We start from the raw sequence: 21,202 nt of genomic DNA on the forward strand, positions 1-21,202 counted from the left end.
ACAAATATAAAATTATCAACACAAGATTTCTTATTATAGGCATTCTTGTATTATACTTATCATAAAGCAGGGAGACTATATCTTGTAAATACAAAAAAGATGCTTAATATGGTTTTACATAGACCTCAATATTTAACACACAAACTTTATCAACTGACGAAGTCAACAAATAAAATCATCAGCACACATCAAACAGTAATGATGAAATCAACAACGACACAGTATTAAGTCATAAAATTAAATGCAATAATCAGTGGTCAGTTTCTTTTTTGGGGGTGGGGGGTATGTGGGTCTTGTAGCTGACTTTACATAATGATTACAAAATTTGTCTAATTTTTAAAAAGGTTTTTATTTAACAAAAAATTCGCCTTATTAAATGAACTATTATTTATACGCTCCCCCCCCCCACCCCATTCCCCCCTCAATTCGAGCCCCGGCAATAATCATACAACAGTAACCACATAATGTATTAATGTGGCAATGCATTCTGGGATGCCACAACCCTTTAACAAAATAGTTAAATATTTCCTAGAATGTGCTACTCAAATGTCCCGCATTCTTAGAACAAAACATGCACATGCACATGCACTTCGCAATAGCCAATCAGACCTATTTACAGTTATGCTGTCTGCATATCACACAAAAGCAGAACGTTAATTTCCTGTTCGCTAAAAATTTCAGAGCTAAAGGTTCATTTGTGTAAAACATGTTGGCTGCACATATGACTGCTGTTGCATTGTGAGTGTAATTGTGACTGTTCTGGTAAGTATTTAGTTGAAGGGACAAAAGAAAGGCACATGTAGCTTTCAAAAAACACTGAATATGATTTTATCCAAAGCAACACTTTGGGATCCTACCTCAGAAACCAAGAGAAAAAAAATATTTCCTCTCTGTTTGTAATCCTAACACACACTCATACATAATCAACAGGCCTACTGACCAACAGCTTGCTATAAAAACTCAGTTTTCAGATAATCTGTTTAGCTCAGTAATCCTGCCCTCTGATCTGACCTCTGACCTTTAGTGCTCTGCTCATGGAAGACCCGTTCACTAGCAGGACTGATGTCAACCAGTGAGTCAGAACCACACTCTCACCCGAAAAACACCCTGAATTCTCATTTAAATGATCATCATTTGTTAAGAAGAAAAACATGACTGTACTGTTAGTGAGTAGTGAGAGAAACTTGGCAGGATGTTTAGTAGTTTATAGTTTATAACTATAATGCTTCCTCAGAATCATTCCCACGTTACCCAAGGCTTGCTGACTTGTGTCCAAACATTCAACATTTGGATAAAAATAAATACTAACAAATGAAAATTCAGTTTTAATATTCTAATCAACAGATAAAACGCTTTTTTATTAAAACGATCAACAGGCTCCCAGAGCACTGAATGTGTAAAAATGCATGATTTTAGTTGTAGAAACGTTGTGATATTGTATGTTTTCAATATGATAGATGTCAAAGGGTTTTTGAAATCATGTTTTATAATGTTGCACAAATGTTCTGATATGATTAGCATGGTTTATTTGTTTGTTTGTTCATTTATTTTTAATTCTAGTTAAACTATAGGTCTCCTACACGTATCAAAATATGAAACATAACCCTATTAAACATAAAAATACATTACAGATTAGTAAAAGGCATCTACAGTAATAGAAAACCTACCATGTCTTTTCATAACATTTCCAAATTGTTTTATATTAATTATAAAGGTCCTAATTGTTTTAAGGTCCAATTCTCATTATTAACAAACCATTAACTATGACTTTTGCCTTAATAAACTCCTAATTTGCTGCTTATTAATAGTTAGTAAGGTATTGGGTAGGATTAGGAATGTAGAATATGGTCATGCAGAATATCTGCTTTATAAGTGCTAATAAACAGCCAATATGTTAATAATAGGCATGCTAATAAGCAACTAGTCAATAGTGAGAATCGGTCCCTATACTAAAGTGTTACTGTCATAAAAAAAAATGAAGACATATTCACAATTCGATTCAGTTCACAAATTTGTATAACACTTATACCCAAGCAGTATGATGAAAATGCATGTTTCAGATGTACAGTAGGGTCAAGGTAAACTATTGTAAATATGCATTAACATATAACATCTGTTTTAAAACTTTGTACTGCAATGATACACTATATTTGCAACCAAAAAGTAACATTGTGGTAATGTTTGTGCTTGCTGATCACACAGAACCTGAATCATAAGCGATGGACAGCAGAATGTCAGTTGAGACACACATCAGGGTAACAGCTGTACAGTCTGTAAGAGTATACGAGACAAATACCGAAGGTCTGTGTCAGAAGGTTATATGAGGCTCAGTGTCACACAAATATGCACAGAGATAAACATACGGTACACACACACTGTCTGTCTTTCTGTCTCTGTCTCTCACACACAAACATCAGCGGAAGAACAGACATATTCACACACCCAAACCATACACAAGTTCACACATAAGAGATCAGATCTTTATCTGTACCAGCAGCACACACGTCTTCCTGTTATCTTGTTTAAGGCCTTGTGGCATGTGCTCATGCGTTTGTGTATGAAAATATTTTTACATGCTTGATTAAACGGTTTGAGCCATGTCCATCCCTGCTGAAAAAAAAAAATAGACACCATCACAAAATTTGTAATAGTCTTACTGGTTCTAATGGGACTTGTATTGGTTTTAATGGAAACTATAAGGGACCCTGTGGGTCTCTACTGGTAATTGGTCACCTTCTGTTAGTTGCTTGTAAAAATGAAAAAAATCCTAATGGAATATGTCCCAAAACACACTACAGAAAATTTTTTTTTTAATGGTTTTAATGGTTAAAATTGATGGTGTGTAATATCTGTAATGGTATTTGTATTGGAAACCATTAGAATTTTCAGTGATGGTGCTTTTGTTGTTGTTTTTTTTAGCAGGGATGTCTTTCATCCACAAGTATTTCATCCACATCTCTGAAACAAGTTTAAAAATGTGATCATTTAAATCTCAAAGTGTCTAGTTTGCTTTTTCAGCTCTGAACACTAAAGAGAGTTCGTCTGCATTGAGATATGCTCCAGTTCTCACCTCTAATTTAGAGTCTAATTCATGTTTTTAACCGTACAAATCTTTGGCATCCTCCTCCAAAAAGCACCATGTGACTGTAAGATATATTTAAAGTCTTATGTGAAAGCTCAAACAGACCAAAAGTTACTGAAATTTGTCATTATAATTTAGTATTTTTATGATTTAAATATAATGTGTTATATAGTAAGTGCATGTTTTGTACTGCATGTGTTTTGCATCACACACACTTTTTTCTTAGCTGTTAGCATGATTTTCTTCAATTCCTTTCATCAATTCTTTGAATTTCACACACATTTTTAAAATCAGCAGGTCTGGGCAGAGCATGACACTATCCAGAACGTGGCCTTACTGCCACTGAAAAGTGCTGTGGGTTTGTGGACAACCTGTGTGTGTCTGTTTATGTGTGTTATGCTAGCAGGCTAATGGAGGCTAAATCATGAAGAGGGAGGGTGCAAACTCTTCTCTCTGTTAGCATACGTGAGATTTATCTGCTCTTAGTGCTTTTACTCTTGCAAACATGGACGCTGAGTGCTTGTACATCATACTTTTGCAGCGATAATAATAACAAACTTTATAGCACCTTTGCTTAAGTGTGCTTGGAGGAAAACGAGTGCACTATAGCAGAGAGGAATATGCCCTCTCATCCTCTCTGTCTTAGGGGTATCTTTCAGTATGTGACCTTTTATGGTTGCCAAATATTAGAGTGATTTTTATTTGCAAATATCTTTGCTTTGGCTTCGGTAATAATTGCTGGAGAAATACTGAAGCACGTAATATTTCAGTGATTGTTTTGCTCTCTCCCGAGAAAATACATCTTCCTTTTGGAGTAATAAAAATGTATGAATGAAACTGTAGGGATAAAAAGAAATGGATTAAATACATTCATAGCAACATTGTTTGGAGTAGAAGTAGAACACAGCTGACTTTAAGAAGGTTCAAGTAGATGAGATAAGAAAAAAAAAAGTGGAATATACTAAGTGAGGTACAGTACTTCATATAACTGAATAACTGCAACATATAGTGAAGTTTATTCCAAGATTGAGTTGAATCTTTGTGCATCAAAATGTCAAGCTCATCTAAGGTCATGCTGTACAATGCCAGCACTGAGCAGATCCACTTTGTCGACTCTCACTGTCCCTCTCCTCCCACAGGAATGCAGGGCCGCATAATTAATTGCATTAATTCAGCACATAAATTCCAGTTATCAAGGGAGTGAGTCAGATATGAAGTAAGGGAGTGTGTCTATCTGTCCGGGTGGGCCGCAGCAGAGCAGGGCACCCTCTCAACCATTCACACACAGACCAAACAAAAACAAACTGCATGATAGGCCATTTTAGCCATTGCATAAATGCTGGTCAAGCACAATAAACTGCTACAAATATCAATGGATTATTTATCGTAGCTAGAGGTCAAAGGTCAGAAAAAAACAGTCTTGTTGAGATTCACAATCTGGTTCCAGAAAATTCAGCTGAAAAGTATAGATCTTTCAGTGCCCTTGAGAAAGATCCACTTGGCTGCTTTATGCTCAGCGAACAGGGGGATTTTAATCAGGATCCTTTAGTCCAGGAACATATTTGTCACCTTCCCAAAAACAAATACAAACAACACGACTCCCTAGAGTAACAACGCAATAAACTTTCCTCCCATTTCAGTCGCACAAAAGACCTCCGACTGCCAGTGGAACTTCATGTGGTGATTGGGAATAAATGGACTTCTGGGACGTCCCACTTTAGCATTTGCAGGGCCGTGGGACTGAACCAGGCCTGGCCTTAGTCGTGTAAAGTTTGGGGTCAGTAAGATTTATTATGCTCACCAAGGCTACATTTGTTTGATCAATAATACAGTAAAACCAGTAATATTGTTAAATGACTTGTTAATGACTGCTTTCTATTTTAATATATTTAATAAGACATAATTTATTCTTGTGATGCAAAGTTGAATTTTTAGCATCATTACTCCAGTCTTCAGTGTCACATGATCCTACAGAAATCACTCTAATATGCTGATTTGCTGCTCAAGAAACATTTATTATTATTAATACTGAAAACAGTATTTATTTTGTGAAATCCGTGATGCTTTTTTCCAGATATTTCGAGGAATATAAAATTTAAAAGAAAAGCATTCATTTGAAATAAACACATTTTACTGTCACTTTTGATCAATTTGCTAGATCCCTTCTGAATAAAATAATAATAATAAAAACATACTGACCCCAAACTTTTGAACGTTAGTGTAATTGTGTAAAATGTGCTGAACTTGGATCAGAACCCTCTGCCAAATCCAGTCATGAACAGACCAAAATGACAAACTGTTGGCAGATACTGTGAGTGTAGAAGTGATGTTTTCTGGGGAAATAGATTTGGGAATACGTTAGTTTTAATCAGGATCAATGTAAAAGAGGAAAAACAAACCATTATTAATGCACGGGGCTGAAAACATGAGTTTATGTTGCTCATCTGGTATTCATGTTGCTAGCAACCATAAAGTTCAAGGGTTTGATTCCCAGGAAAAACACTGTATGTCACTTTGAATAAAAGTGTCTGCCACATGAGTAGGGTAAAAACTGTGGAAGCACAACAGATGATGTCCATGTGAATTTCAGAATAGGTTTGCATTAAAGGAATAGTTCACCTAAAAATTAAACTTGTTCTCCCTTCAGGTCATCCAAGATGTAGATGAGTTTGTTTCTTCATCAGAACTGATTTGAAGAAATATTGCATTGCATCACTTGCTCACAAATGGATCCTCTGCAGTGAATGGGTGCCGTCAGAATGAGAGTCCAAACAGCTGATAAAAACATCACAATAATACACAAGTAATCCACACAACTCCAGTCCATCAATTAACACCTTGTGAAGTGAAAACCTGTGTGTTTGTAAAAAAAAAAATTCAGAAAAGCGTACTGTTTACAAGCAAAAAAAACATTTCTAAACAAATATGTTGTGAGATTTTGATGTTAGTGGATAACAACGGATGGACTTTTTCACCGAAGGAAGCATTATTTTGGATTATAGATTTGTATTTTAGTAAAAAACGTGTTAATGATGGATTTTTTTTCTTATAAACAGTTTTTCACTTCTTAACTCATCAGTTGATGGACTGAAGTGCTGTGGATTACTTGTGTATTATTGTGATGTTTTTATCAGCAGTTTGGACTTTCATTCTGACGGCACCCATTCACTGCAGAAGATCCATTAGTGTGCAAGTGATGTACTGCTGAATTTATGCAAATCTGTTCTGATGAAGAAAAAAGCTCATCTACATCTTGGATGGCTGGAAGGCTCAGCAAGTTTTTATTTTTGGATGAACTATGAAAAAAAAACTATTAAAAGCAAAGAACATTAAATCTAATTTAAATTGCACAAAATTAAAAAAAAAAATAAAAATGAGACCACGAATTACACCTTAATGGTTAGTGTTTAAAGTTTATTCTACGTATAAAAAAAGGAGTGCAAATTCTGCACAATCTGCAAAGTTTAGTATAGATCTAAAACAGACCATCTGTACATGAACATAGTACAAATAATCCACATTTTGGTCTTCTGGTGAGAGCTTTGTGAGACTATGACGAAACAACGGCCCTGCTGTGAACAGAACAGATTTACAAAAGAATAAATAATATTAATGAATAAACTCTTACTGCTTTGTGTTATCACGTAGCACCTTTACACTCTTAGAGGTATGAGGAAATAATTGAGACAGAAATGCATTCCCTTACTTTATCCTGTGTGAATTTCCAGTGTTAAGAATCGCTTAAATAATAACAAATGATACTGAAAACAACTTATAGCAAAGGTACTTTGTGGTTTTGACTGGTAATATATTAAAATACAAAGTTGTTCGAGCGTTATCTGTGCTTGTCTGTAAAAACATATACTTTGAAATATGACATAAAACAACAACAAAACATGTTTTGAATGCATCCCTGGATATAGTGTGCTTTTCAAAAGATTTCTTTTTGATAATAATGAATTGGGGGTAGCAACAATGATTCTTTTGTCAATTATTTCATGAAATCCAAGCCTCAGTTTTACAACATAACTGAAATTGTCAACCGCTTTTTTGGGTGATTCAAAATGATGTAGCACAGGAGCAACTACCGGTTTGTCTCTTAAGGTGAGTGATTATAGGAAATCTTTTCAAGGTCTTTTCAAGCCACTCTCTTCCACATTTTGCCAGTTCTGTGCTGAACAGGTTATTTAATGCTGCATACTGGTCCAGCGTCATGCTCTTACTTGGTTCCTCTGACATACGCTTCCTCTTGTCCAGGATTCAAAAGGTGATTCATGCTTCTGATGTGTTTTGAACTTCTGGATTTACATGATTCCCAAGTCCCACTTCTGAACCTAGAAAGTTGAGTGTCCTTTCAAAGAGCCAACAGGAGCAGAGGGACTCTTCAGCAGGTGCAAGATAACCTGAAACCATCCTCCATGCAAACATCTTCTGCGTCAGAATTGTCTTTGTCCTCATGGCTTTGAGCAGAGAAAGAGATTAGGAAGTTGGTGAGAGGTGAGAATGGCCTGGCTGCAGGTGTTTTTTGAAAAGTGATTAGTGCCGTATCTCTTAACGTCCCAGGACACACTGGTTACATAAATAAAAACTCATATGGGAGAGATTGCATCAGTCTGATTATTTATCTGCGAGAGAGTGAAAGAAAGATACACAGTCAGCACATTCCATGTAATATTGTTACCATTATGATTATTTTTACTGTGTATTAAAAGAATAGTTCACCCAAAATGAAAATTTGCTTGAAATCTATTCGTTATTCAAGATGCAGGTAAGTTTGTTTCTTCATTTGGATAAATTTGTATCACTTGTTTATCAGTGGATCCTCTGCAGTGAATGGGTGCCATCAGAATTACAGCCGAAACAGCTGATAAAAACGTCACAATAATCCACAAGTAATCCACACGGCTCCTGTCCATTAGTTAATATCTTTTGAGGAGAAAAGCTGTGTGTTTGAAAGAAACAAATACATCGTCAATGCATTTGAACATTAAACTCCCGTTTCCTCCAATGATAAAGTGCATCCTCTGTTGCTCTCTCACATCAAAATCCACCGACACATTTGTTTAGAACTGTGTTCACTTGGAAACGGTGGTTGATCTGTGCATATTTCTCTCTTGATTCAGACGAGATGACTTCTCACTTGAGAAAGCAATGTTATTGATAGAGGACTTGTATTTTAGCTGGATGCAATGGTTTGAAATTAAAATGTCTTATGATCAGTCTGTTTATTTCAAACACACAGCTTTTTGGCTCACAAAACCTTAATTGATGAACTGAAGTCGTGTGGATTATTTTGAGATTTTTATCAGCTGTTTGTCATTCTGACGGCACCCATTCACTGTAGAGGATTCATCGGTGAGTGGGGGATGTAATGCTAAATTAAAAAAACAATCAAAAAAACCTTACAAACTCATCTACATCTTGGATGGCCTGAGGGTGAGTACATTTTCAGCAAATTTACATTTTGGGCTGAAATGTTCCTTTAAATGTGGTATTTCATTTTAATATCCGAGCAGCTTACCTGTGTATGTTTGAGTTACATGAGCAGGGCTCTCATGGCAGATTTACTGATGCGATTGCGCTGTTTTCTTCTCCTTTTCGGGGGGTGAGGAGGTGGTCTGGGGGGTTTGTGTGGAGGGAGTTGCACAGGAGGAGATGTAGTTCCTGTTTGCAACAACAACAACAAAATCAACTTTTAATCAAGCTATTCTGATCTTGCAGAGTTGTGCAGTATTGTTGTACTGTGTTGAATCCAATCACATTAGCCTTATTAATCTGCAAGTAATGAATTTGATATAATGCTGTCAATGCTGCACTGGACAAGTTAATGTAGGCATATGCAAGTGTTACTTCCTCTTCCTGGTGTGTGGGTGTCGGGGTAGCATTTATTCAAAGTCAGCTGAGATATTCATAGACACTGGTTCACAGAATCAAGCATGGTCCAAATACGCCCCAGTGTGCTTGCTCTTAAACATCACTTACATCAAGTGGGTAATTATGACAGATCTATCTGTCTGACTGTCTGTTTGTATGTCTGTAACGTATTAACAAAGATCCAGAACCATCTTGCAACATCTTAACACCCACCCAGAACATCCTAGCAAATGCACGGTAACAACTCACAATACTGCATAGCAAAACCCTAACAACTACACATAGATACACCCTGGCAAACACCAACTACTTTAGTTTTAAAACCCTTTTTCTATCTTCTTTGCATCTCACATGCAAACCACAATCCTGTAAATTGTTTCTTTAGAACATCTGCAATGTAAGAACTTTTTGTTTCTTGATTTGGTTTAATATAATAGATTTGAGGGAAAAAACAACAACAACAACAATACAGCTAAAATATTTTGGAGTTGCGTAAATGACAATATAAAGTAAACTTGGGGCATTTTTGCTTTCCTTAAGGGATGATTCACCAAAAACAAAACTTCTATCATTATTTACTCACCCTCAAACCTGTACCTGTATGAGGTTTTTTTTTTTTTCTGTTAAACACAAAAGAAGATATTTTGAAGATTGTAGGACAGCAAACAGTTGATTTTTCCATACTGTGGAAGTCAATGGTTACCAGCAACTGCATGGTAACCATTATTCTTGTTTTGAAGCTCATACTTTTGAAACTCATAAAGAAACTGACACTGGTTTGAAACAACTTGAAGGTAAGTAAATGATGAGAGAAATTTAATTTTTGAGTGAACTAATGCAAGTTTAAAGCAAAGCCCACCGTGGCACAGAGCTGAGACGTTCATTTAGAAGGCCGCTGACATTCTGCTCTGAAGATCATAATAAACTGCCAATCAAACTTATCTCACCAGCATTTTTTCATTGTCTTTTTCTTAAAAACATATGTCTACTTTTATTTTAACAACACTGTATTGTCCAGCTGGCAATAAATTCTACCAAACATTGATGATAAGTGAATGAATAGAACAATCTCATTTAAGTGTTTTGTTATTTTACCTGTCCGTTGTGTGGTTGTGTAAGTGTGTTGCTTGTGATGGAGCTGCTGTAGTTTCTCGTCTGGCTGTATATTCTTCTGTTGTACTTTGAGGAGATGTTTGTGTTTTTCTTCATCCAGGATTTTGTGCATTAGCAGCAGCTCTTCCATTTCCTCCTCCTTAGCCTTTTTGTCCATTTGTCTCTGCTCTCGCTCCTCCTCCTTCACCTCTATGCTCATAGTCTCACCTCTTACCTTCTGACCGCTCTCCTCTACAGACACAAACACATCTCCCTGATTCTGATTGGCTGCTCCTGTGGCATTAAAGGCGAGTTGGTCTGTCTGATTGGTTGTTTGCAATTGTTCGTTTTCTTGCGTTAGATTTGACTGTTGCATAAAAGTCTGATTGGTCAATTCCAATGCAGTCATTGTAAAATCAGATGTTTGATTGGTTATACTTTGGTTAGCATTACTCAGCGATTGTAATTGCGTAATGTTGCGCAATGACAAGTCAGTTTCTTCCTGCTCGGTGTGATTCGGCAGTGGAGCTGTCGTTGCTGTGTCATTCATTTTGCCGTGTCTCCTTCCATCCCCAGGGTGACGGTGATGACCTTTGCCCCCTCTGTACTGCGTCTCATTCAGAGCCCAGCCGTCCCGGCCGAATCCTGGCTCAGAGAACCTCTCTTTGGGCAGCCAGCTGTGGCTGAGCAGGTCCTCCAGGCTTATCCTCTGGTTGTGTTTGAGTTCATCCCTGCGATGGAGCTCATCTTTGGGTCGAGGTTTCCCAGAGCGTTCCCGCCCTTCTTGTTTGTGGCCAGATGATTTCCGGCGCTGAGCGGGCCGAGGAGCCGGCTGACAGCGGCACTCTACGTGGTCGAGAACAGAGACGACAGCCTTATCGTAGAGTGGCTGCTTGTTCACATACTGTATCTTCATCACCTGAGGATGAAGAGGAACGTGAAAAATGGCTTGTTTGAATATACTGTAAGTACACACTTGAAAAGCAGGTGTGTGTGTGTGTACCTGTAGGTATCGTGTGTGTGTGAGTACAGGCACACACTGCAGGCTCTTGGTGTTACAGCAGCCCGAACACCTCTGCACCTCCACACACGGGGGCCACAACAGGAAATTTGCATTGCTACGATCCAACATGGAGCGTGTGACCTCGATGACCTCGGTCCTGACCTTACAGATAGCTTGCTGAGCCGGCTGAGCGTCTGCAGACAAAGATGCAGAAATACACACAGATGCAAATGAGCTACGAGAAAAACATTTGACTAACTCGATTTGTACAGGTGCTTGCTCATGCAAAATGCTTCTCTGTTATTATGCGGTTGCTAGGTGGTAGTTAATCATTTGGCTTCCCATAAAGCTCATATCTAAATAAAACTAGCTAGATGACAATAACAAGGGGTATTATAATAATGTAGCAATGACTTTTCTAAAACAGATGTAATAATAATGTAATAACAATGTTTTCGAAAATAAAACAAAATTATGAAGAATGCACATAAATATAAGTATTTTGAAAATAAATAAACAAATATATTGTTTTCCTTTTATTTTCTTTTTAAATGTAAAAATATGGTTTACTTATTGCTATACTACTGTTCTTGAATGTTTTTATGTGACATAAATAAAGTCTCTAGGGAAACAAATGTAAATTGACAGTATAGAATAAATGCCACAAACAATATTCTGGATTCAGCTTCTTAATTTCTATTAATTCAATTTAACTGATTTCTCTGAATAGCATCCCCCCTTTTCTCTCTCCTAGTTTATGTTTCTTCTTGTCTCTCTCCATCTTTCTCTCTCGGTCTTTCAAAACAGACATACTGAAAAAGATTTATTCCAGAAAGTGCTTGTTCAGCATGCATCAACAATAAAGGACTGTGCTTGTTTGAGTTCTTCTGATTCTTTTTTTTTTTTTTTATGATGATTCTTGTGTCTGGGAATAATGATGATCTGACTCAGCTCAGAAGGAGAGATATACAGATTTGCTGACTTTGGATGGTTGCTGTGATCAGCATTTTCAATATAACAACAGAATTAAACAGTTTAAAAAATAAATAGCTTAAAATATGTTTTACAATATGAGAAAATAGCTAATATTAAAGCTGAAATATGTCTTTTCTGTGCCATTATTCCATCAAGTAACCCCTTTTGATAAACTCACAGAGACACAGTGTGTACACTTTTGTGGGGAATGAGCCTACACATGGCTTATTTATAATTCTGGCACAGACAGAAAGGGATTTTAACACTGAAAATGTATACTTAACAAATAATGACAAAATAAAAGAGAATAAAATAAGAAGAACAAAGTAAGTCAGACTAACCCAGAAGACTGCGTGGCAGACGGTTGCTGGTGTCATTGTCATGCTGACTGTCCGGCTCAAACTCTGGAGAAAAAAAAAACAACAGCAACTTTGAACCATCCGGTAGTGAAATAGTGGTGAAAATGCATGCAATGCAGACCCTTGTAGAAAATAGCAACTTGTTTCTGGTTTCTAGACACGCGTTGGTTAAGGTTTCTTTCATAGTGTTACAGGGATTTGCAAGGGCTTTTACAAAAGCTAAAGCACTTAGTTACTCTAGATAAGAGTTTCTGCTACTGTACATGCCTTAAATATAAATGAGGACAGCACACATAGATCAAGGTCAAAAAGTTGCTTTGTAAAAAGTATTAAAGAGGCAATCTATATTAAATATGGTACTGGACTGCTGTAGCCCAGAGTCTTAATTAACATATATTTATTAAAGTGTAATATTTGCCTCCAGGAATGTCAGAAGCATTTTCAAACTAAAGAGAGCTGATTTACCTATAGATTCAGAGAACAGCAAAAACTGTAGGTCCTGAAAAGAAGACACAGATCCACTCTTCACCAACTCAACCACAGCGGCTGGGAGAGGATCAGCCTACACAGAGGAAACACAATGTATTAAAAATATTCAGTGCAATGAAATGCATGTTATGTTCAACAAAGAATCCTGAAAAAGGTATCACGGTTTCTACAAAAATACGAAGCAGCACAACTGATTTCAACATTGATAATAATAAGAAATGTTACTTGAGCAGCAAATCATCATATTAGACTGACTTCTGAAGGATCATGTGACACTGAAGAGTGATGCTGAAAATTTTGCATCACAGGAATAAATTAGATTTTAAAATATATTTAAATACAAAACAGTTATTTTAAATTGCAATAATATTTCAAAATATTACTGTTTTTCATCAAATAAATGCAGCCTTGGTGAACATAATGTGCCATCAGTTGGTCAAGACCCAGGTAGAGTGATGTGGACACTGATACAACGCATTATTTTTTATATAATGAACTAATAATGAACTAATAATTTTTGTTATCCTCCTTGATACATACAAAAAAATTAACATACTTGAATGCATAATTAATTAAAAAATGTAAATATAAAAAATCTATACAAAAATGTATTTTAAAAATAAAATAAAAATATAATAAATTACAATAAAAATATTTACATTTAATGCAATACATTTTAACACAATGTTTGAGCACATCATTCTGAATGACCAATCAGAATCAAGAATTCCAAAGAGTGCATACATAAAATAACGTGAATGTGTGTTTGGGTGTGTGACAGTGAGACAGAGCTCTGTGGATGCTGGTTTGTCTCAGGGTGTCAGTGCAGGTCTTGAGGACACAATAGCTCTGTTCATACAGCATGTCCAGACAGGGGCCACTGACCCTCGTCTCCTCTGTCTCATCTGGCAGCATTTATGCAGGACACAGGAAAGAGGGCAGAGAGGAAGTGGGGGATGGAGAGATGGAGAAAAGGTGAGTTTGAGGAGGAGAAAGAGAGAGATGGATGAGGGAGGCTGCCGGAAGGATGCAGTATTTCGGTAATCGGCGTGATAAAGGAAATCAGTCACATTACTGGCTGGTGATTCAGATGGTTTTTGCATGGGCCAAACAAATGCAGGAATTCAAGTGTGCCAAAAGTTAAGAAACATCCTAAATTTGCCACACCTCTTGCGGTATGCACTTATAATCAAACAGAAATAATCATTCATGGTGAATCACCGGTATATCCTACACTCTTGGGAGCACAGCAGTCTTGTTTTGTCCAAAATGCATAAATCTCATAAATCATCATCGGTTTTCCATCTAATTTCTCTCAGTCACATTCCTAAGCTCTCTATCATCTGGTTGTGCATGCATGGAAGAACTGCCAATACTACAGCAAGGCTTAAGTTCAGATCTATAGTGCACCAGGATGTTTATAAGCAGATAAACGTTGTTTGAACGTTGATGAAATATTATCCTGGTGATTTCTTGATACTGAACATAGCGCAGATAGATAGAATATAAACATAAAACATAATTTTGGGGTCGGTAAGATTTAGTATAAGGTTGGTTTTTTTTTGAAAGAGGAGCCTATATTAGGCTGCATTTATTTGATCAAAAATATAGAAACAACAGTAATACTGTAAAATAATATTAAAAATGTAAAATAACTGTTTTCTATTTAATATATTTTAAAATGTAATTTATTCCTGTGATGCAAAGCTGAATTTTCAGCATCATGACTTCAGTCTTCAGTGCCACATGATCCTTCGGAAATCATTCTTATATTCTGAGTTGCTTCTCAAGAAAAATATCTTACTATTTCTGTGGAAAATAGTTTGTGGAGGAGAAGCTTCTTGCTCAGCATTCATTTGAAACTAAATTTTTGTAACAATGTAGATGTCTTTATTGTGAATTTTGATTAATTTGTTCTCAAACTTTTAAATGGTAGTGTATGCTTGAACATACACACAAACACACTCTTATTCACATTTATATGATTCATAAACATTTATAATACATCACATACACACACTAAATTGCTTTATGGCTACCCAATGTAAATATATAGCATCACACTTACACAAAAAAACACAATACACATACAGACACCAGATGGCATACACAAAGACCACACACATAGAATAGAATAGAATAGAATAGAATAGAATAGAATAGAATAGAATAGAATAGAATAGAATAGAATAAGATTAGAATTGTTTTGCTCAGAGGTTGCTGTTTCAAAGCTCAGGAGACTTAATGGAGCTTCATGGATTTCTGATTTTGGTTTGCAGACTTTAGTTTGGTTGTTTAGCAAATCTTAAGCACAGGTTGAGACATTATTGATATCTCTTCAGAAAAGAAAGACATATACGATTAAACAGTCCTTTTCTCAAGAGATAGACATGATAAATGTTTAAGTAGAAAATTCGTTTTTCATTTGATCTGACTTTTGCAGGTTACCTCAGCCAAACAAACCAATGGGAGGGCGGTGTATGTCTCGGCTGATCACCAGTGCTGAACCACACAACCCCTGAACCCTGCTCCTAATATCATCAGAGAGTGAAGGACAGGCCCAGAGCGTTCTGGGATTGTGGAGGAGTGCTGGAATGCACAGCCCATGTTGGGGAGTAATGATACATAATTACACATCTGCTGACAATGCTCTCTCACACTCATGCCCATATCATCTTCTAACACATGCAAATATGCACAACCATCAGTTTGTGGAGCTGCAAGAAATAATATTGCATGCTTTTATGGTTTTCATTTTTATCTGTAAATGAAAACATATAATCATGTGAATTACTTGTCTATTTTTTTTACCTAGCGGGATGTTTCCATCCAAAATCACACATCATAAAGAGATGAAAAATGATGTTCTTACACGGGGAACTTCCAAAAAGCACACCTTAAAGCTGAGAGGGATCATAATCACAGCTTTTAAAGGAGTTTTGATCTTGCATTTCCCTTCGAACAAGGAATTACATTTTAAACATTATATTAAACACATCCTTCCATGCACTGGTGAAGGTGCATGTTTTGGAAATGTCTTCAGTTAGATACCAATTAAATCTCTTATGATATGTCTCCCTCTGGGACTTCTAGATGACTTTGGGAGCGTGGGGGGTCACAGAAATGTCATATTTTGATTAAGTGCCTCATGCAACACAACTGTGGTGGTCAAATGAAGGGCAAATGCATTAGAACCTGAAGATTTTCTGTGCTAAATGTCAACAATCCTAGTGCACCGATCGGTTCCTGGAGCCCTTAGGTGTCAGTTCACCGATTCATTTAAAAGAATCAGCCTTCATATTATTCCCGAGTGATTTATGATGTTGTGGGATGCCAGTGGTTATACTGCAAGATTACAGCATTAGTTCATGTGGCATTAACACGATTCAAAGAAGCATTGAAGTACTGGGATGAAAAATCCATCCCGCACACAAATACACGTGTCGTGCATATATGCTCACGAACTACTGACAAAGGAGCTGTTCAACCAAAAATGAAAACAGAAAAGAAAAATTGTCATTCCACATTTGTACTGTGCTGTTGTTTCTTCCATGGAACACAAAAGGAAATGTTTTATAGAATGTTCATGCAGTTCTTTTCCCTACAGAACATCTGTCAAACTACAAAAAACTTACTCCGGAAGACTCTTGTGCAGTATTTTGAAGACACTCCGATTAAAATTGAAGTTATTTCCTAAAAATATTGCCCTTTGAGCTCTGAAATCTCATTTGGTTTCTGTTGAGATTTACAATAAATCTGACACGTCAAGTCAGGTTTGTCGTCACTGATAACGTCTTTTCCCATTGGTCGCTGCATCAAAACAGTGAATATGTGATATCAAGAATGAAAATGAAGAGCATGAAGACCAGTTTGAGACCAGCATGCAAAATGTCATTGATTATGACGTGTTGTTATAGAACATAACTCGCCAAAAAAAAAAGGTGAAATCTGAAAATGTGATGTAAGAGCTACCATACAGGCGAAGATTTTGGCTTGTTTATGTCTAAACAAATGTATCATATGGCTTCAGAAGAATATACCACAGTATGCACCAATTTTGGGGGCTTGACAGATGAGGTCATATCAACGTTTATGGAGAACAAAAAAAAAAGTTTGGAAAAACGTGGGTGAGTAGGCTAAATAAATGACAAATTAATTTTATGGTAGGTAGTCTATATTATCCACTCTATAAATTAAGTAAATTTTACTAATAGGATAAACCCCTTGATATGTAACATCTCGTTTTATTATCTCGTTTTATTATTTCGTATTTGATTATATAAAGCAATGGAAATTAAATCAATTCTTAATGAAAAAGAATGAGCCTATAAAAATGCAACAGGAACCAATTAACTGTCCAAGACTCTTACCTCCGACCTGCCAAACCGCAGACACGCCGCCGCAAGTACCGCGAGAAGAAGCGGGATCCGCGATCTCATCTTGCTGCCGTGCCGCTGCGGGGCTCCGCGGGACAGCGCGCATTTAGAGAGACGCGCGAGAGACGCTCCGAACTGGGCTCCGACTCGCGAGCAAATATCGGGTTAATTAAGCAGCAGTCTGAGTCCCTCAGCGGCTCTGCAGGCTCGACATTCCTCTCAGTGCGCAAACATTCAAATTGCCCTCCACGGCAGAATGAGTCTCTCTTCTGAGGAGCAAGTGGCCCATTTGAAGTCCTTTGAAAGGCAGTTTGCGGATTAGAGCGAAGAGGTTTGTTTCCAGGCGAAGCACCAAAATCCCGGAATCCTCAGATGGCGTTTATTTAATCATTCATTTGCATGGTTCAGTCCAATAAAGACGTCTCTTAATAGGCTATTATCTTAGAGAACGGTCATCTAAAATACCTGTTCAGGCATGACCATTTTAGAAAGTAATATAAAGATTACATAAAATGTCTTAAAAGTCAAACAGGACTTTATGGTATTAAAAAAAAAAGTATTTAAAAAAAAGTAAAGTGATGCGCGTTCGGTCCCTTTGTTTTGGTAGGCTATAAACTCCTCACTTATTATGAACTCACATCACCGTTGATAACCTATAAATACTGTTAGTCTTTCCAATTGAAGATGGCCCATGTGTAGCACGCGAGGGTCCCTTCCTCTTCGCATTGTCTGTAATAAAAACGGCATTAACGTAAGTTAGCCTAAATATAACTCTTGGTCTTGCAGTTTTCTTATCAGTGTCCAGCGCGTGCGCGGTCCCGCGCGAGCCGTCTGTGCGGTGTTGATTATGGGACTGTGGCTCTGAGGAGGATTTCAGGGGTCTGTATGTGGTCTCTTATCTTACCCTCCCCTTAAAGGCAGGGCTGAGCTCACTGAGAAAGAGAAAGAGGGGATGGGAGGTGGGTGAGGAGGTGCTGAAGTCATGTTGCTTCAGTGCGGATGCCTGCAAAACAATGTAATAGATGTACTGTACGCATTGGAACAAAGTAAAATATTGTTATGTTTTCTATTAATTAAACTGAACATATAATTTATAGGCCTAATGCAATATACTATAATTTACTCAACCTCATGTTGTATCTTTAGCTTTCTTCTGTGGAACATAGAATATCCATAACCTATATTTATTGCAAAATGTTCATGATCCTGTTTTTCTAAAAACTCAGCAATTCAAAATGCACTATATTCCAAATAGATAATTTTCCAATTTTAATATGCATATCTCATTTGCATATTTAGAGTATATTCAAATATGCACTGCCTTTTGTCATCAATGGCAATTACAGTACTTCTTGCATGTCAGAATAAGCTTTAAAGGAATAGTTCACCCCAAAATGAAAACACTCACCCTCAGGCGGTTCAAGATGTTTCTTCATGGGAACACATTTGGAGAAATTTAGCATTACAAGACGTTAACTGCTGAACTGGAGTGCTGTGGATTATTGTTGTTTTTATCAGCTGTTTGGACTCTCATTCTGACGGCACCCATTCACCGCAGAAGATGCATTGGTGGGCAAGTAATAATGCTCCATTTCTTTAAATCTGCCCCAATGAAGAAACAAACTCATCTACATCTTGGATGGCCTAAGGGTGAATGCATTTTTTAACTATTCCTTTAACATTTTTAGACGCTACAATTTTGTAGAATGTTAAAAACCTTTGTGCAATGCCTTTAAATATTAAATTTATATTTTTAATTGATATGTTCTTTTATAAATTTGCATCACAAATGAGGCAGTTCACACCTTTGGCAAAAAAGGCCAAACCATGCAATGAAAAAAAAATGCAATGAAAAAAAAAAGTACATAATTTGAATAAGTTAATGTTTCATTAGCATAGAATGAATGGGATGGTGGCTGACATATTCTCTTTGGCCAGGGCTCTTTTTAATGTTTTCACAGCATTACACAAGGTAATGGAATCAAAAGGTGTGTCTAAATACCAAAATTCTTCAAGCTATTTTAAATCTTACGACCTTTCAGCTTTGCACAATGGATGACCAGTCGGTAGCCTAAAGTGAAGGTGACAGGAATAGCTCTGTTACATAACAAATGAATGCAAATCTTCATGCATTAGATGCAATTAGAATGATCTTTATCACACACTGTAGTATAAAACCAACTGATTTTAAATCTATTCAAAATCAGGTTCACAAAGTATTGCTCACTGAAAAAAAAATATTTTTATTAAGCAAAAGAACCAATTTTTTCTTAGTGTGAAGAATATTTTAATATTCTAAAGAACCTTTTTATGCTTTAAAGAATTTGTGCAATGGAAAGGTCCCATGGATGTTAAAGGTTCTTCATGGAACCATCAATGCCAGTAAAGAACCTTTATTTTTAAGAGTGTGGTGCAAAAATCTTGAGATGAGAATCTTGAAGTGCTATTGCTTCAGCATAGAGCACAATATTTAATCTATTTAATGTGAAAATGAATTAGAGCAAACGAATTTATCTTTTGTATTAAGGTCCAGGTTTAAAAAATAGAGGACTAAAAAATTTTTGTGTGATCAAAATCAAATTATACATCATGACATTCTTACACATTTGTCTACTAAACTAACATCATGCCTTTGAACATGAACCTTTTGAAAGGACTTTAAAATCATTTAAAAGAATGCGATCAGTTGTTCTCTTAATTTATGACTCTGTATGTTGAGAAATAATGCAGAAGAAAAACCCATAAATTGTACAGATTTAATACCTTTAAAACCCAAATTAGCACTTTTATCAGCTGCACTCAGATCGGTTTTATTGTACTGTGTATATGAAGACACTTGCACTTAAAAGATGTTAATAAACCACATTTATGAGCAAAGTCTACTAGAAAAATGTGTGGGCAGCTGCCAGTGGCGTCAAACAAAAGAGCTCTGTGGTCAGATCACATCATGATGAGCACTGGCACAGAGAGTTATCACTGACGCGTGCGTGAGCAGATATGATCTGTCTTATTAGGAAAAGAGCAGGTCAAGAGGTCAGTGTGAACAAGGCTGGCTGGACAACCTCTCACGACTAATCCAGTTTCTCATTTATATATGCTTCCGTTCTGTTCTTCTCTTTATTCACAGAGTTGTGCAATGTTCATCTTTTTATTCTCCATTCATCTCACACTGCAACTCCCACACTCCCTCTTTCTCCTTCCACTTCTTTGTCCCCCACTTCCTCTCTCCTTCACCACCTCCTCCCTGCCCCTCTCATCCTTTCATCCTTTTGATATTGCTCTATTCCTCGGTTTCTTTGATCTCTAATATGTACCCATTTGTTCAAGTCTGTTCATGATCATGTACTTTTCTCTCTGTCTCTCTGTACAAACCAGAATTTCTGTCAGAAAGGTTTTTGGAACTATGTCTACTCATGTGGATCATTTTTCCAATTGGTGACGCTAGTGCAGCAGAAATTACACTCATAAACAGACATTTAAATGGTGTTCTGTGTGTCTTTAAAATAATAGTTTACGCAAAAATGAAAAATTGCTTAAATTTTATTCACTCTAAGGCCATCCAAGATGTGGATGAATTAGTTTCTTCAATGGAACAGATTTGGAGAAATTTAGAAATGCATTGTTTGTTCACCAATGGATCCTCTGTAGTGAATGTGTGCCATTAGAATGAGAGTCCAAAAATCTGTATGTTTCTAATAAACAAATCCATCATGAATGTGTTTTTAACTTTAAACTGGTGCTATCGGCTAAAAACTGATATCCATAATATATGGATATATGGATAACTCCTCTATCCATAATATTGCCTTCCCCAGTGAAAAATTTGTCTTGTTTGAATCAAGATAGAAATATACACAGAACAAGATAACAAATATGTTGGTTGATCTTTGAACAGGTGATGGACCTTTTCAATAGAGGAAGCATTATTATGAATAATCGACTGGTATTTTGG

The 21,202-nt window shown here is 36.6% G+C and overlaps 1 protein-coding gene across 1 annotated transcript; it reads right to left on the reverse strand.

Annotated features, from left to right (window-relative positions):
* Positions 1–6,479: 6,479 nt before the first annotated feature.
* Positions 6,480–18,150, reverse strand: pdgfbb (platelet-derived growth factor beta polypeptide b). The gene is made up of 7 exons (XM_042720708.1): positions 17,245–18,150; positions 12,851–12,947; positions 12,368–12,430; positions 11,052–11,245; positions 10,052–10,967; positions 8,604–8,746; positions 6,480–7,707 (listed from the first exon to the last, which is right to left on the reverse strand). The coding sequence occupies exons 1-6, from the start codon at positions 17,311–17,313 to the stop codon at positions 8,619–8,621; spliced, it is 1,467 nt and encodes a 488-aa protein (XP_042576642.1). The 5' UTR covers positions 17,314–18,150; the 3' UTR covers positions 6,480–7,707; positions 8,604–8,618.
* Between the last annotated feature and the right edge of the window lie 3,052 nt (positions 18,151–21,202).

The sequence above is a fragment of the Cyprinus carpio genome, chromosome B3 (genome assembly GCF_018340385.1).
Source record: "Cyprinus carpio isolate SPL01 chromosome B3, ASM1834038v1, whole genome shotgun sequence".
Classification (NCBI taxonomy): Eukaryota; Metazoa; Chordata; class Actinopteri; order Cypriniformes; family Cyprinidae; genus Cyprinus; species Cyprinus carpio.

Bases quoted from the DNA above. Each gene is read 5' to 3' on its own strand.
- pdgfbb (XM_042720708.1), bottom strand. From the start codon at position 17,313: ATGAGATCGCGGATCCCGCTTCTTCTCGCGGTACTTGCGGCGGCGTGT. The intron at 11,246-12,367 runs GTTAGTCTGACT...CTTTGTCTGCAG, and splicing joins TCTGCCACGCAGTCTTCTGG to ACGCTCAGCCGGCTCAGCAA. The intron at 10,968-11,051 runs GTACACACACAC...CTTCATCCTCAG, and splicing joins CACACACACGATACCTACAG to GTGATGAAGATACAGTATGT.